The sequence below is a fragment of the Blennius ocellaris genome, assembly GCF_963422515.1.
Source record: "Blennius ocellaris genome assembly, chromosome: 15".
Taxonomy (NCBI): Eukaryota; Metazoa; Chordata; class Actinopteri; order Blenniiformes; family Blenniidae; genus Blennius; species Blennius ocellaris.
In genome coordinates this window covers 1,633,584-1,649,781 of record NC_137664.1, presented here as the reverse complement: position 1 = coordinate 1,649,781, position 16,198 = coordinate 1,633,584, and the positions used below count along the sequence as shown (strand labels likewise).

General features: G+C 42.7%; 1 protein-coding gene across 1 annotated transcript in view; it reads left to right on the top strand.

The window, feature by feature from the left end:
* Positions 1–11,653, top strand: part of fubp3 (far upstream element (FUSE) binding protein 3) — a 35,045-nt gene extending 23,392 nt beyond the window's left edge. The window contains 7 exon segments of the mRNA XM_080510231.1: positions 5,139–5,299; positions 5,629–5,702; positions 5,812–5,888; positions 7,700–7,756; positions 7,997–8,047; positions 8,149–8,276; positions 9,802–11,653. Of these exon segments, the coding sequence (XP_080366357.1) occupies positions 5,139–5,299; positions 5,629–5,702; positions 5,812–5,888; positions 7,700–7,756; positions 7,997–8,047; positions 8,149–8,276; positions 9,802–9,810 (557 nt within the window). The 3' untranslated portion in view covers positions 9,811–11,653.
* Positions 11,654–16,198: the final 4,545 nt, after the last annotated feature.

Genomic DNA, 16,198 nt, shown 5'->3' with positions numbered 1-16,198 from the left:
AACAGGAGAACACCAGTAGTTCTTGTGAATCTCGACGACGGAGGTACAAAAGTCCCATGACGTCGAGCAGTTTCAAAAACTTCCACCTTGAGAGCCCTTTTCAAAAAAAAAAAACGTGGCTTTTCACTGGTTTCAAGCATCGTTTTCATGTCAACAAAGGTTTTCCGTTTTCACTCCGACACTGTTGTGTAAACGAGGCTTTGGTTTCTTCCTTTCCCCCCCCAAACGTTGGTCACATGACGCCTCCCTGTTCTGCCCCTCTGGGTGGAGGATTTATTGCCCCGCCGTGAAACGGAGTGGCGTCGCGTCGAGACGAACGCCAGAAAGCTCTGGATGCGTTGATGTCGTCACATTTCATTCATGAACATAAATGGTGTTTCTGAGCCCTCTTGGTGACGCTCATATAACGTTATATATCTTACGATTTTAAATTTGGTGTAGTTCCCTCTATCAATCAATCAATCAAATTGTATCTGTATATCCCTTTACAATAACCCAGTGGTGCCCAAAGTGCTTTACAACAAAGCTATAAAAAACAACGCATTAAGAAATAAATACCGTATTTTCTGCCCTATAAGGCGCACCGGGTTATAAGGCACACCTACATTGATTGACATAATTTACAACTTCATTCATATATAAGGCGCACCGCCCTATAAGGCGCATGGAATAGACCAGTGGTCAGCAACATTTATAGCTCAAAGCCATTAGGTTACATTTTCCACTGATTCTAACACCCAGAGAGGTGCACACACTTTATTTTGATAGTCCTACCTGCAGCCTATGCCAGGAGGACACTACACACAAAACCTTCTTCACTGCTGGTTGACAACTTACAACTACCGGTAATAATAATAATAATAATAAACTAAACTACATGAACTAAGCAACAAAAACACAACACAACACAATTATTACCGACACCACAAACCAAATATAACCCCCAATAATTGCATTTAAAACACCACAAACAGCTGCAATGAATTATGGGAGTTTCTATCGGCTGCACTGAGGAGCTCAGGTTGAATTTGTCGCTGCAAGGCATGATGTCCCATCATGCCTTGCAGCGACAAATTCATGTTTTGTGTTGTTGGAGGTTATTGTGGCTCGTTGTTGTGTTGATTGTGTTTATGCTGTGTTTTTGTTCCCCAGTTTAGGGAGTAATTATTTCATCTAGTTTATTTTGGTTTGTTAGAATGTTGGTGTGCAACCATGAGTGATTAAGGTGTTGTGTGGAGTGTCGTCCGCTCTGAAGATCCGGTTGCGAAGTTAGAGTTGTCAAAATAAAAGCTTCTGGTTGTTCAGCTGTCAAATAGCAGTCTTGAGTAGAACAATCGTCCATATATAAGGCGCACCGGGCTATAAGGCGCACTGGCAGCTTATGAGAAAATTTGAGGTATTTAGGTGCGCCTTATAGGGCGGAAAATACGGTACAAGAATAATACATAAAACTTCCACTATTTTGAACAGTTGAACCTCCAAAAAACCTTTTTCTTTATCTTATAAATGACTCTCAAGGCACAGTAAGAGGAAAAGCTACACTATCGACCAGATGTGAAGACTCGTTACACCACCGATTGTTAAAAGACGGTACAACAGGAAGGGAGACGGCAAGGTTAATGTCATAAATGCAATTTTTTTCATACTCTGAAAAAAAAAAAAAGTAGAAGAATACATAAAACACAGGTGCGATGGTGCTGCAGGTTGTTGGAAGCCTTCCAGAGATTCATGAAAAAAAAACAGAGCGTATAGAATAAAATACTACAAGGCAATCTAAAAAAAAAAAAAAAAAAAGGGTTTTCTCTAGTCCAGAAAATACGGTAAGAAGCTGGCCGGCAGTCGAGGTAGATAGATAATTACTTTATTCATCCCCAAGGGAAATTGTCTTGTTGCAGCAATCTGGTACATACGAATGTTATAAAATAGAATAGTAATAAAAGTAATAAATAAAAATATCTGGGTATAAGACATAAAGTAAAACACAGAACGGAGAAATAAGGAGATAAAAGCAACATAAATAAATAGATGGTAAGGTGCAGTGGCTTAGCCATTAGAAGTAGGCATTATATAATAATAATACAGATAATAAGTGTGTAATAGTGTATAATACTCGTGTATAGTACTACTAAAGTGTTTAAAATAGCGCAAAGCCGTGACAAAACTAGTGATCGGAGTGAGTTTGCGAAGGAATTTTTTTTTTGCTGGTTGTGTAACGTGTCCGGCTAACGTCATAGCCCCTCCCGCCCCTCCTCCTCCTCCCACCACCACCAGCAGCTAACCAGTCCCTTGGCTTTGGCCTGAATGCCGTCACCAGTTGCACTTTTGTGTGTGTGTCGTCCCGTCCCCCTACCCCCCCCCCCCCCTCCCCCTTTCTCTCCTCCCCACTAAACCAGTCCCATTAATAAGGCCGGTATTATCTGCGTCCCAGTCCATGAAGCTGAATGGCCGGGGTCTCCGCCGCTCTGCCGTCTGACCAGAAGAGCTCATAATGGCTTCATTAAGGCAGAAGTTCCATTTGCCTGACAAAGACTTAATGGCCCATGTGCAGCCTGTTGGCAGCGCCGCTTTTTTGATGAGCGTTTTCACTCCTGGGGGGGGGGGGGTGGGGGGGGGGTCAGCCGGGGTCGTCGGAGTGTCAGCCACAAGTGAACAAATGTGTAATTGATGTTGGGACGCCCCCGGTGTGTCCCCTCACACCACCACCACCCCCCCCCCGGGAAGCTCCCTCCCCCCCCCCCCCTCCCTCACACGGGACGACACAGAGTCAAGAATGAAAAGGCGAAAAGAGACAAGCGATATCCCGGGAGGAGGATACGCTTCAATTTCGGCCCCTTGTCTCCTGCCAGCCATGTTTCATTTTCTCCCCGCCGGTGTAATTGCTCTCCCCACACGTCGGGGAAGCTGGCATCCCCTGCAGGGGGGGGGTTAGGAAGGAGATGTCTCCCTTTGTTTCCCAATTTGCACGGATGCTACCAGAGAATGGCGGATGTTGCCGCGGAGGGGGGGGGGGACGGGGACGCACGCCACGGTTTTCATAAAGTGGCACCGGCGAGCGTTTGGGTCCGGCTGCTGGCTAGAGAGTGAAGCTCGGACTCGATTTGTTGATTTGTTGACTTGTTGACGTTCCAAATCGTCGACGCTCGTTTTCACCTGTGGCTCCTCAAACCCCCCCCCCCCCCCCCCCCCCCCCCCCCACACGCAGGACGTCCAAAAAATGTTGGCGCAATTACCGACGTAAGCGAACTTAATGAGCGAATCAGAGCGACGCCCACAGTCGTAGGTTTCAGCTACGAAAACGCCTGTTGAGACGATTTAGTTTGCTGCTTTTCTGAATTTGACACGGAAATCACATGACGTATTTTTAATTCGGGGGGGAAAAACACAAGTTTACACTTTCGAGATATTTAAAACGTCCATTCTTGTCTGTGAGATCAACGTTACAACTAATATATGGACGGAGAAGCTCGTATTGATTATGTTTTTTTTTACATACGTGAATAGAAGAATATATGGTAATGTAGATTTTAGGCCGTCTCGTTCAGCATGACTGCAGAAACTCAACACTCTGGACCTCGGGGAGGGAAGTGAAAGCTGCTGAGAAGCGTTTTTATCAGCTTTAGTCGCTTTCCCTTTTGTGTGACGAGCTGCGTATTTATCCGAGACTCAAATTGGCAGCCTTGATAAGAACATCCCCAACTTTCCAAATCGTCAATATTTGCTTCACCCGTTGGCTGCAGGACGTCCCAAAAAATTAATAAAGCGGCTAAATTTTAACCTTTTAACCCTCGATGGTTTTTAACCAGCCTTGTTGACGCTCGATTTAACTTTTACTCGTAGTTTTTGTTTTGTTTTTAGGCTTTTATGTCGTAAATCTCGATTTTTGTGAAGCACCGACAATTTGGATAAATATCACCCATTATTCAGCCTGAGCAATGAAGAAAATACACCGAACCCTTTTTTTAGAAGTGATTCTGTTCAAGCCAGGATTCATGTGGAGCTCAAAGGAGATGCAGGACGATTCTCACTATATTTTGTGTTCAGCGATCGACGGTTTAGTTCAGAGGCGTCAAACTGATTTCAGCTGATCTGACCTCTGACCTCTGGAGGCCGACAAGTCAAACATCACATATTAAACTGCAGATACGGACAAATGTCAGTCTTTCTTTCCTTTTGATTCTTTTGTAACGGCGAGAATTTGCCAGTCTATTCTGAAATATCCATATTAAAGGAAATCGGATATTATTATATTTGCCCAAAAAAAACAACAATCAGCTGCATCTGGATCTCGTATTCAGGATTAAATACAATTTGTCATCACCTGGACATTTTTTTTGAGTTTACATGTCTAAAGTAGCACTTCACATAAATTGGACTCGTTGTTTTATTGTGAAAGGCGTTGCGTCATGTGACCTCCACAGATTGCATTAATGTCGGGGGTCAAATTCTCACCAGTGTCATTTTTGCCAATCCAGTGTTTTTAGACCAGCCTCTGTCGGTTTGCATATTTATACTTTAAAAATAAATAAATAAATAAATAAAATCACATGGCGGCCGGATTAGATCGTCTAGCGGCCGCTTCTGGCCCCCGGGCCTCATGTTGGACACCCCTGGTTTAGATGAAGCGTAAAACCACTAGTTGGATGTCAAACCGGCCTCTTTCATGTTTTTTTTAATTAGTTTTTCTCCTCAACCGGCCCGCAGACATCAGGAGTGATTGATTGATTTATTTTTTAAATGTGCGCCCTCCCTGTTGTTGGTTTTTTTTTGTTTTTGTTCTTCGTTTTATGTCCTTTTGTTTTTGTCTTTGCTATCATTGTTGTGATTACTTTGGTTTTTGCTCCGTTGTCACTCAGGCTGGTTTGATCTCATGGCAGTTGGGAAATATTTGGATCTCTGTGATTATTGTATTATAATGAGAGAGAAAAAGAAAAATGTATGTAGCACTAACAAGGGTATTGTATGTATCTCCCCACCCAGTCTATCTCTCCTCTCCTCCATCCTTTCACCCCCACCGGTCCTCAGAATTCCTCCACCTCTGACTCTATAAAAGCACATTGGAATGACTGTAATGTATTTAAAAATGTCTTTTTTATTATTATTATTATTAAATAATCAAATGTGCGCCCTCCCTCCGCCAGGTGGGGAGACCATCAAGAACATCAAGGAGCAGTCCCGCGCCCACGTGGAGCTGCAGAGGAACCCGCCGCCCAACACCGACCCCAACGTGCGCATCTTCTCCATCCGGGGAACCCCGCAGCAGCTGGAGAAGGCCCGCCAGCTGATCGACGAGAGGATTGGGGTAGGTGGTCCTCCTTCTTTCCTTCCTCCCTCCTCCTCCTTCCTTCCTCCTCCTCCTCCTGGTGGCCATTGTCCGGCCCGATATTCATGAGCGCACATGTCACTGCGTGGAGCGGCCGGGCCGCCGTGGTCCCGGTGGCCGGCAAGGATGTCACCAGAGGTTAAACGTGAAGAATCCATCAAATGGACTTAATGGAGTGCATCAGCGCTCGGCCGCGACCTCTGACCTTGCCTGTTGGGCTCCTTTTTTTTTTTTTTTTTTTTAAGAAACACAAGTGTGGTCCCTCACTCGCCCCCCCCCCCCTCTCTCTCTCCTCCCTCTTCTTGCAGGGTCCAGGCATGGGGGGCAACAGCAGCTTCAGCATGAATCCCTACAACCAGGGGCCGGCCACTCCTCCTCAACAGTAAGACCCGGGGCCTCCAGGCTCTTCTGAGCCTCAGAGGCCATGAAGCTCAGGGTGTTTCTTCTTCTTCTTCTTCTTCTATTTCTTCTTCTTCTTCTTCTTCCTCCAGTGGGCCGCAGACCTTCATGCCCGGGGGCTGGGGGACGACCTTTCAGATCTGGCAACCCCAAGGACAGCAGGACCACAGTAAGTCCTCGTGGCCACGCAGTGGGGGGGAAAATGCACACGGAACTGGGAAGTGGGAAGTGGGAATGAACCAGATGGACTCCAGAAGCCACTCTGGTCCACGTATGATAAATCACCTTTAACACGGATGTAAAGAGAAATACGCCAGAGCTTAAAGGCTAACGTCTGTAGAGGAAGTTGACGTGTTCGTTTGACCCCCCCCCTCCCCCCCCTCCACCCCCCAACTGGGAAGTTTGGCTTTCCAACGTGGTTTCTTTCCCACTTCATACCAGCATGAATTTCCCTCTCCAGCTCGGAAATGCTCGTTTTTATTTCCCTGGATATTTCAAGTCCTACTAAAGACCCCATTTTATTTTCATACCAACACTCAATTTATTGGGGTTTTTTTAGAAATTGTTGGGATTCATTAAAACGCCAAGTCAGTCCTGTGAGTTAGAAACTGGTTCAAGTTAAAGAAAATGTAAGATATAAATCCAAAGTGGCATCGAATGAAATGTAAAGATGTTTAATCAGCCTGGAATTCTGCAAAATTGATCTAAAAATGTCTTTTACATCAAACATGAGGCTCCAATCCGACACACTACTGAGAAAATGGAGCAAATGTAAAGGAAAATAAGGATTTTATTAATAGTTTGCAAGTGATGCTGCCATGAACGCTAACAAGCTAGCATTAGCCTCAAAGCTGAGGCCGTTTATTTTTAAAAAAATACCCATAATGCAACAGGTGGAGCTTTTTTGGGGGACATTTTACTGTATTTAGCATCAGTTTTATTTAAAACTTGGCTTCATGTTGAAATTGTCATTATTTTTAATAGTGATTGTTTGTTTTTTTGTGAAAATAGACATTTTCATCACGTTTTAAAAAAAAATTTAGATTTATATATGTAAAGTTTATAGACGAGGAGCTTTAGACGGCAACAAATGTAGGATTTATTTTTTTTAATTTGAATTAAATACTACAGTATTTTATATATTTAGATAATTTTCTAACTTTCAGCCGTCCTGGCGGCAAAAAAAAAAGAAATCGATGCCAACGATTAATGACTGACGACTTAATTTACCTTTTTTGTGTCGATGGGAAACGAAGCAGATTACAGAAAATGGAGCAAATGTAAAAGAAAATAAGGATTTTATTAATAGTTTTGGATTCGAGAGCCGGGATGTAAGTGATGCTGCCATTAACGCTAACAAGCTAGCATTAGCCTTGAAGCTAAAGGCTGGGGCCGTTTGTAAAAAAAAAAAAAAAAAATACCCATAATGCAACAGCTGGAGATTTTTTGGGGGGACATTTTACTGTATTTAGCATCAGTTTTCATTAAAAAAAATTGGCTTCATGTTGAAATTGTCATTATTTTTAAGAGTGATTGTTTGTTTTTTGTGAAAATAGACATTTTCATCACGTTTTTTTAAAAAAATCGGTTAAAGGTTATTGTGGCATTATTTTAGTAAAGATGTAAAGTTTATAGACGAGGAGCTTTAGACGGAATTTTTTTATTTATTTTAATTAAATACTGCAGTATTTTATATATTTAGATAATTTTCTAACTTTCAGCCGTCCTGGCGGCTAAAAAAATAAAAATCGAGGCCAACGATTAATGACTGAAGACTTATTTTCCCGTTTTTTTGTGAAGTTGGGAAACGAAGCAGATTCTATTTGTTTTATGATTCACCTTCCCGTCCCGACACATTTTTAACGGCAGGAAATCAAGACGTTCGTGTAGGGAAAAGGGGGGGGAGGGGCGGGGAGAGAGAGAGGGGAGGGGGGGGGAGCCCCGGTCTCACTAAACTGTGGCGGCGTTATCTGCTTTCAGGTCACAATGGATCCCAGACGGGCCAGATGGACTGGGAGCAGTATTACAAAAAGTTAGGCAAGTGTCGCCGCAGAACAAAAGAATATTTATCCGCGGGCCGAGTCCCGCACTTCATTTAACCCTCGCCGCCATTCAGGGCCGCTCGTCTGGATCGCTATTAAGACCTGCTTGAGCAGGATTCTATGGCCCACCTTTTCTATTGATGAAGTTTTAATGAAGCGGTGGTTTTAAAAAGTGGGGATTTAATTATAAACGGACGTGTTGTGCTGCGCTTTTCAACGTTTCCTCCTCCAGCAGGTCAACAGAACCAGGCCCAGAGTAATACTCCCGAATACAACAAAGCCTGGGGTGAGTGAGTGTCCTCTACCCCCCCCGTTAGAATAAATAAATAAACAAACAGGTGGCCCGATCAGGACTGATCTTGTTTTTTCCTCCCGACGCCTCCTCAGGCCAGAATCCTGGTCCAGGATCTCAGCAGACCTCCAATCCCGACTACAACGCCTGGGTTGACTTCTACAGACAACCTATGGCCTTTTTCAACCAGGGAGCTCAGCAGACACAAGCCCCGGGCCTTCAGGTCAGAACCTCCACCCTCCCTCCACCCTCATCACACCCTCATCCCTCATCCCTCATCCCTCCACCCTCATCCCTCCACCCTCATCCCTCCACCCTCATCCCTCCACCCTCATCCCTCCACCCTCATCCCTCCACCCTCATCCCTCATCCCTCCACCCTCATCCCTCATCCCTCCACCCTCATCCCTCCACCCTCATCCCTCCACCCTCATCCCTCCACCCTCATCCCTCCACCCTCATCCCTCCACCCTCATCCCTCATCCCTCCACCCTCATCCCTCATCCCTCCACCCTCATCCCTCATCCCTCATCCCTCATCACACCCTCCACCCTCATCCCACCCTCATCCCTCCACCCTCATCCCACATCACACCCTCCTCCCTCATCCCTCCCTCATCCCACCCTCCACCCTCATCTCACCCTCCACCCTCATCTCACCCTCCACACTCATCCCACCCTCATCCCTCCACCCTCATCCCACCCTCATCTCACCCTCCACACTCATCTCACCCTCATCTCACCCTCCACACTCATCTCACCCTCATCTCACCCTCCACACTCATCCCACCCTCCACACCCTCCACCCTCATCCCACCCTCATCCCACCCTCCACACTCATCCCACCCTCCACACTCATCCCACCCTCATCCCACCCTCCACCCTCATCCCACCCTCCACACTCATCCCACCCTCCATCCTCATCCCACCCTCCACCCTCATCACACCCTCCACACCCATCACACCCTCCACACTCATCCCACCCTCCTCCACACTCATCCTACCCTCCACCCTCATCCCACCCTCCACACTCCTGTTTACAAGAAACAAAAATCTTTCTGGTGTTTATTTGTTTGAAAACAAAGTCATGAGGTGTGTGTGTGTCGTCATGGAAATGTGAGGAGCATAATCTTCTGTAGTCATGGCAACATGGGATCATGGAGCTCCAACGCGACCGCGTTACTGCAGAACTGCGTTTTCATAAAGAGTCGCTCCTCCCAGTCGTTTTGCACTCAGTTGTCGTGGAAACCTAGCGTTGCCCTCGTCGTGCTCAGTCGTCGTGGAAGCGCAACGCTACCATGTTGCTGTGCTCCGTCGTCATGGAAACGTGACGCTGTCATTTTGCCTCGCTAGGTCGTCATGGAAACCTGATGCTACCATGTTGCCTTGCTTGGTCGTCATGGAAACGTGACGCTGTCATGTTGCCTCGCTAGGTCGTCATGGAAACGTGATGCTACCGTGTTGCCGTGCTCAGTCGTCATGGCCTGTTGAGTCACCCTGTCGTCATAGAAACATGATAGAATGTTACATCGCTGTCGAGGAAAACGTGACTCTACAATGTTGTCGCGCTCGGTCGTCATGGAAGCGCTCCGTCGTCATAGAAACGCGACTCCTCCCATATTTCGCTGTGAGTTTGCGAGACTCGTTTTCCTCGCCGTGTTCTTAACTGAAGACTCGTCCGTCCATCAGGTGAGAGGAGGAGGAGGAGGAGGAGAGGAGTGGAGGAGTAAAGGAATGTTTGTCTCCACAGGATCATTAGAGGCGACGCCCCGACAGTCAGACTTGAATCACTGAGGATGAAGACGAGCCTCCTGCCGGAGCTCCGCTCTAGATTTACAACGCCTTGAAGACTTTTTTTCTTAGTGAAAAACACTTAGCTGTAGAACGACTTATATGATAAAGTAATATTTCTAAAAAAAAAAACAAACAAAAAAGAGAAAATCAGGAAACATTTATTTGTTACTAAATGCTTATGTACACTGTTATTTTGGATAGACAGTATCTGGGATCCCTTTTTGGACTTGAGATAGAGCTGCTTTGTTTTTTTTGGGGTTTTTCTTTCTTTCTTTTTTTTTTTTTTTTCTTTTTTTTCTATATTTTCCTGTTCTGACTCAGATTGTAATCGCCAAAACGAACCCGAGAGTTGTAACATTTCAAAAGGCAATATGATCTATTTTTTCTAGTTCTGTCGAAATGAAACCATGATTATGCGCTTGGCAGTCTTGAATACGTCTTTTTTTTGTTTTTTGGGTTTTTTGTTGTTGTTTTTTTTGTCACGTGTCGTTAAGATGTTTAAACAAATCTCCTTTTTTGTTTGTTTCCTTTTTACATAATTCAGTGAAATGAAACTGTGATGTTTTGTTACAGGAAATGTATTTTTTTTTTTTTTTTTCGTTGTTACAAGGTTTAAAAATACCAGATTCACTTCAGCCAGTGGCGCTAGTTTCTAATTTAATTCCTCTTTGTGCATTGTATGCTGTTTTTCATTGTCATTTTATTGTGCTCTGGTTTAAAATGAAAGGTGCAATATCTTATTTCACTTTTGAAAACAAAGATGGGTTCTCTAATATTTTTAACTTGTAGTTTTAAAGCTGATATATTTTTTTTTTCTCTCTCTCTTTTCCAATGAAAATGTCATGGATAATTTATTACAGTGATCTGATGATAGGATTTAGGGGGATGTTGCAACTAGCTTTGTTTTGCCTTTGCTACCTTGTAAAACTATGTATATATGCTCATATTTGACTGTTAATTTAAAATAATGTTTCATATATATATATAAATACACTTATATGAAAAGGTTTTCCTGCGATCGGTGTTGCAGGAAAATTGTCCCTTTTTTTTTTTTTTTTTTTTTTCCTGTTTTCATACTGAAACTGTTCAAAGATTGTGAATGTGTGATTTGAAATTTGATGTTGCATCTTGTTATGAAGAGAAGAAAAAAAACAAATGTTAGAGATTTATTTTTTTTTCTTCTTTCTACGCGTTTTGTGTATTTTTTTTTTATTTTTTTTTTTTTGGTGTGAAAACTTATTCAAGACTGCTAAGCTTCTGTAATTCGTACCTGTGTAATAATTAATGTAGTATTTTTATGTTTTAAAGTATTATGATCGACATCGAGAGAAGAAAAATGAGAAAAAATGAAAAAAAAAAAAAATAGAGTTAACGGTCTTATTTGGTACCTCCCAGTTCTCCGACGCCCCTCCCCCTCTGGAGTCCCCCGGACCGCCATGGGGGGGCGCCGCACTCAGTCCAATGCTAATACCCTTTTTAATTTTTTTTTTTTTTTTTTTTTTTTTTAAATTACTTTGAGTGATCTAATATAAATGCTATGAATGATGCATCATTACGGAAAAATGATTCTGGTATTAACGTCATTTCTTAATGAAAAGGGATATAATTTGAAGATGTCTAATTATGGTGTTTTTTTTTCTCTCTCTCTCTTTCTCTCTCTCTCTTTCTCTCTCTCTCCTCCCTTCTGTGTACAGTTAACCTTGTATTAAAAACATCCAGACTACCTTGATTGTGTACTGTTAAGCTGATTTTCTTTTGGATGGAATCTTATTAGAAACGACTTGGATGTCTTTTGTTGTACTCTGATAAAAAAAAAAAAAAAAAAAAATTAAGTGAGTTTGAAGTTTTTCCCCCCAGAGCTCTATTTGTGTGTGCGTGTGTGTGTGTGTGTGTGTATAAATACTAACAGATGATATATATATATATATATATAGTGGATTATTTAGGCCAAATGTATGTTTTCGATGTTTTATAAAGCAGAAAGTCTATATTTTCTATAGTCTATTGCCGGTTCTCAAGTTCCCAATAAATTTTCCGCAAGCCTCACAGAGTTCTACTCTGAAGTTTGTAACGTTAAGTTCAACACGTTTTCACACTCGACACGCTACACAAGCACGGAAATAGATATATAGATATAGAGAGTGATGTGTGAAAACTTAACGGCTTTTATTCTCATTTAATTTACACAATTTATCTTAAAAGCACATACTGACGTATTTGTATCGGGTTAATGTGTATTTTGTGTCGTCGGAGGTTTTTAATAGTTTTTAAAGCCGTTAAAGTTACATTCCACGATAATTACCTCCTGGAAAGTTGCGTGAAACTTCACAAAAATCCAACATTTCCCATTTTCTAGCTCATCTAAATGCTCATTTTTAACACTGCTAAACTCGTTATTTGCAAAATCTTCACTTTTTTTTATTTTATTTATTCGTCACCTCTACTTTGTGTACTTTTAACATGAAAACGATTTTAAAACTTCACATTTAAAAGCTGAATCCATTCATCAGGACACTTTATTAAACCAAATTGGGTCAAAAATTACAAGTTTTTATGCCTTTAAACAATAAAAATGCAATTTCTTTCCCCTACATATTAGAATTTTGTTCCGTTTAGAAGAAATCAAGGATGTAGAGTTTATAAATATGCCATTTCTACACTTGGAATAATTTTCGCAATTTAATTACAACTTAAGTGATTTTAAGTGCAAAAACATTTGTGGTTTAATAAAATGATCTAAATCTGCTTCAAATCACTTCAAAGTTTAGAGACATTGTTTTGAATAGTTTACCAGGAGAAATTGGTGATAAAAGAAGTTTATCAGGAACATTTTAAAAGACGTTTTCGTCAAAATGTCTTGAATCAGTCGATGTGGTTTAGTAAAAATCTATTTTCTCCTCGTTCCTTCATCTCGTCACTCAAAACAAACAAAATATTTCCTCCGAAGTCTCTGAAGTGCAGATTTGAAAACTGACACTTGAATATTTCTGGACTTTAGAAGTTCCACCGTCGCCGTGACGACGCTGCGATGAATTTCATCTTTTAACGTTTAAAAATACATTTTAAAGGATTTTAGTCGTCGTCCAGTTTCACCTGAACAAGAAGGTTCATGTTTCATCTCAGTGGAGAAACTCACTCTCTCTCTCTTTCTCTCTCTCGCTCTCTCTCTCTCTCCTGCTTTCTCTTTATTACTCTTCTCATCTCTCGCTTCTTCTCTCATCACTCTTTTCCTCATCACTTCCTCTCATCACTCTTCCGCTTTCTCTCTTCTCTCTTCACACTCCATCTCTCTCTCTTCTCGTCACTTTTCTGCTCTGTCGCTCTTCTGCTTTCTCTCTTTTCTCTTCACACTCCTCTCATCACTCTTCTTCTGTCACTCTTTTCTGCTCTCTATCACTCTTCTGCTTTCTCTCCTCTCACCACACTCCCATCACTCTCTTCTTTCATCACTCTCTCCTGCTCTCTAACCGTTTTCTGCTCTATCATTCCGTCTCTTCTCTCATCACTATCTTTCTATCTCCTCTCTTATCACACTCCTCCCATCACTCTTCTTTCATCACTCTCTCCTGCTCTCCTCTCACTTTATCGTTCCATCTCTTCTCTCATCACTTTCTCTCTCCGTTACTTTCTTCTCCGCCCTCTCTATCACACCATCTCTACCCCTTGTCCTCTCTTTCTCCACCGCTCTCTCTCTTTACCACTCTTGTCTTTCTCTTCCTCTCTCTACCATTTTCTTTTATCACTCTCACTCTATCTCTCTCCAGCTCTTCATCCCTCCATCTTTACCAGACTAACACGTTGAGGTGGTTTTTAAGAGAAATTCTTCATGTGACGTCACTGATTTGGTGAAACTTTGCAAAAACTTAAAAAAAAAAAAAAAATACAAAGTAAAATTTTAACTAAATGATTTGAGCTTAAGTCACAAAGAAAATCCAAAATACATTGTGAGATTCCAGAAATACTGATGAGGATGAAGTGTTGAAGCATCTCCATCCTCTTCCTCCTAGCACTCCTTCTCGATCTCCTCCTCTTCCTCCCCCAGCAGGAGGCCCCTGCCTGCAGACCTGTGGCCTCCGTTCTGTTGAGGCCCGAGCTTTGATGCTGCAGCTGTTTTCAAATGGAGGAGGAGGAGGAGGAGGAGGAGGAGGAGGAGGAGGAGGAGGAGGTTTAATGTAGAAATGATAAAATGAAAATATTCACCTGGAAGGAAACAAAAATCCTCACTTGATGCTAAAAAAAAAAGTTTTTTCACAAATTTGTATTGCAAAAAAAGCCTTCCTATAGTTTTCTACTAATAGTATTAATTAACTAATGGTATTAATTTTCAAACTTATTTTTAAAGGCCATTTCCAATAATCTGACTTTATATGTCTAACATAGTCTTCAGAAATTAAAATATCTTTGCTGTTGTGAACCGTTCGTGCTCTGCACTGCATGTGAAATATAGTTACTGTGATTTATTTCAATTAAAAGCAGATTGACGATTCTTCCGTTTTGTTTTATTTTGGAGGCGAATGTTGTTTTTTTTCTTTAATTCAGCTCAAGAAATGTTGACAACTCATATTTGTCAATAACTTTGTTTTCCAGCAGTGGTGATGAACTTCATTTTTTCTTTTGTTTTTTTTTAGTAAATTGCTCAAATTCTGGATTATTCTTAGAAATTACAGGCATAAAAAAGCCGCTGGCTTCACTTTCTTCCTTTTTCCTGATCGTTTTGTATTTTCCGTGTTGAATTCTGGTCATTATTTTTTTTAATACCTTTCAAATTTCCCGACAATTAAAACCAACAAAAGAAGCAAACTTCTCCCGATCGAAAGTTTCCACACCATTTTTCTAACTTTTCTTCAGAACGAGGGTTTATTTTCTTTTTTTTGCCTCTAATGTGAATTAATCTGCAACAGAAAAGTGATGTTTTGCTCATTATTAAAATTACACCGGATCATTTTCAACCTATTGGTTATATTCAGGTCCAACATGCGCCTCTTCCTCCTGCAGCAGGTGCCCCGAATCCCCCCCCCCTCCTCCTCCTCCTCCTCCTCCTCCTCCTCCACCCATCCCTCCATCCCGGGGAGGAGGGACTGCACCTCCTCTCACCTTTGCAACAGATAAGCCGATCTCCAGTATCCTGCACACTGTGGCAGCCACCTTAATCTGTTTTTAATGACGCCGCGGAGCTTCGAGCGGCGCTGCGCGTCCCTGGAGACCGCGCGCCGCTGCGCCCCCGCCGCGCGCGCGCCGCCCGCCCGGCCGCAGCAGCAGCCGCCGCCGCCGCAGCAGCAGCCCCCCCCTGCACACAAGTGTGTGTCTTTTCCTTTTCCCCTGCCTTAAAAGACGACTTGGACATTTTTTTATATACGTGTTTTTTTTTTAAATTCCCATTTATTTATTTGCAAGATTTGTCACTTTTATCAATTTGCGCCTTTTCGTGGCCACGCAGCGAAAACAAAAACGGCGCTCTCTTTTAGGGGAGGGGGGGGGGGGGGGGGAGAAAAACCCCCTGAAAAAGTAATCCCCTGCTTTGAATAAATGCGCACTTATTTATTCATTTAAATGTTTGCGTCTGTTCTAAATACGTGTCTCCTCTCCTGATGAGCGTAGAAAACTCTCCCATTTACCCGCAAACAAACGCTCCCCCCCCCCCCCCTTCTTCTTTTAATCGGTTTCCCAGCGGCTCTTTGAAATCCAACAATTACCGCAGTCTTTGTGCAATAATTGTCAATCATCCACATTAAATTGATAAGCTTTAAATGGACAGGAGAAAAGCCCAAATGGTTTTACAATGGACGCGCCTAAGCGCGGATGATTCGCCGCCGCTGACATGCCCGCGGCTTTACCAGCTCCGCACAATGCCATAGGTTAATGCATAAATAAGCAAATCAAATCCATGCGTTACCCCGTATTCAATTCATTTAATTCCTCTTTAATAAAGAAGCGGCCCACCCCCCTGTCGCCCCCCCCTCCCTCCCTCCCTCCCTCCCTCCCTCCCCTCCTCCTCCTCTCCTCCTGCCATTTACCTCGGATTTGTGCGCTGAATGCCATAAATGTAAATCAATCTAGATGAGAAAGAGTCGCATTGAAAAGAGCGGAGAAATTTCATCTGGGAAAAAGGGAGACAAACGTAGGAGGGGCCCGCTCATAAAAAGCAGCTGTTTTCACAGTAATCTTTTTTCGTGCCCTGTCACTCACCTTTTTTTTTTTTTGCCCCTTTTCACTGTCTTCTCCTCTGGGAGAGAGATGGAGAGAAAGATGGAGAGAGAGTTGGAGAGAGAGAGGGAGGGGAGGGAGGGGGGGGGGTAGAAACACACACTTTTTGCTTTTGTATTTACGTGCCATGTCTTCTCTCTGCGTCAAAC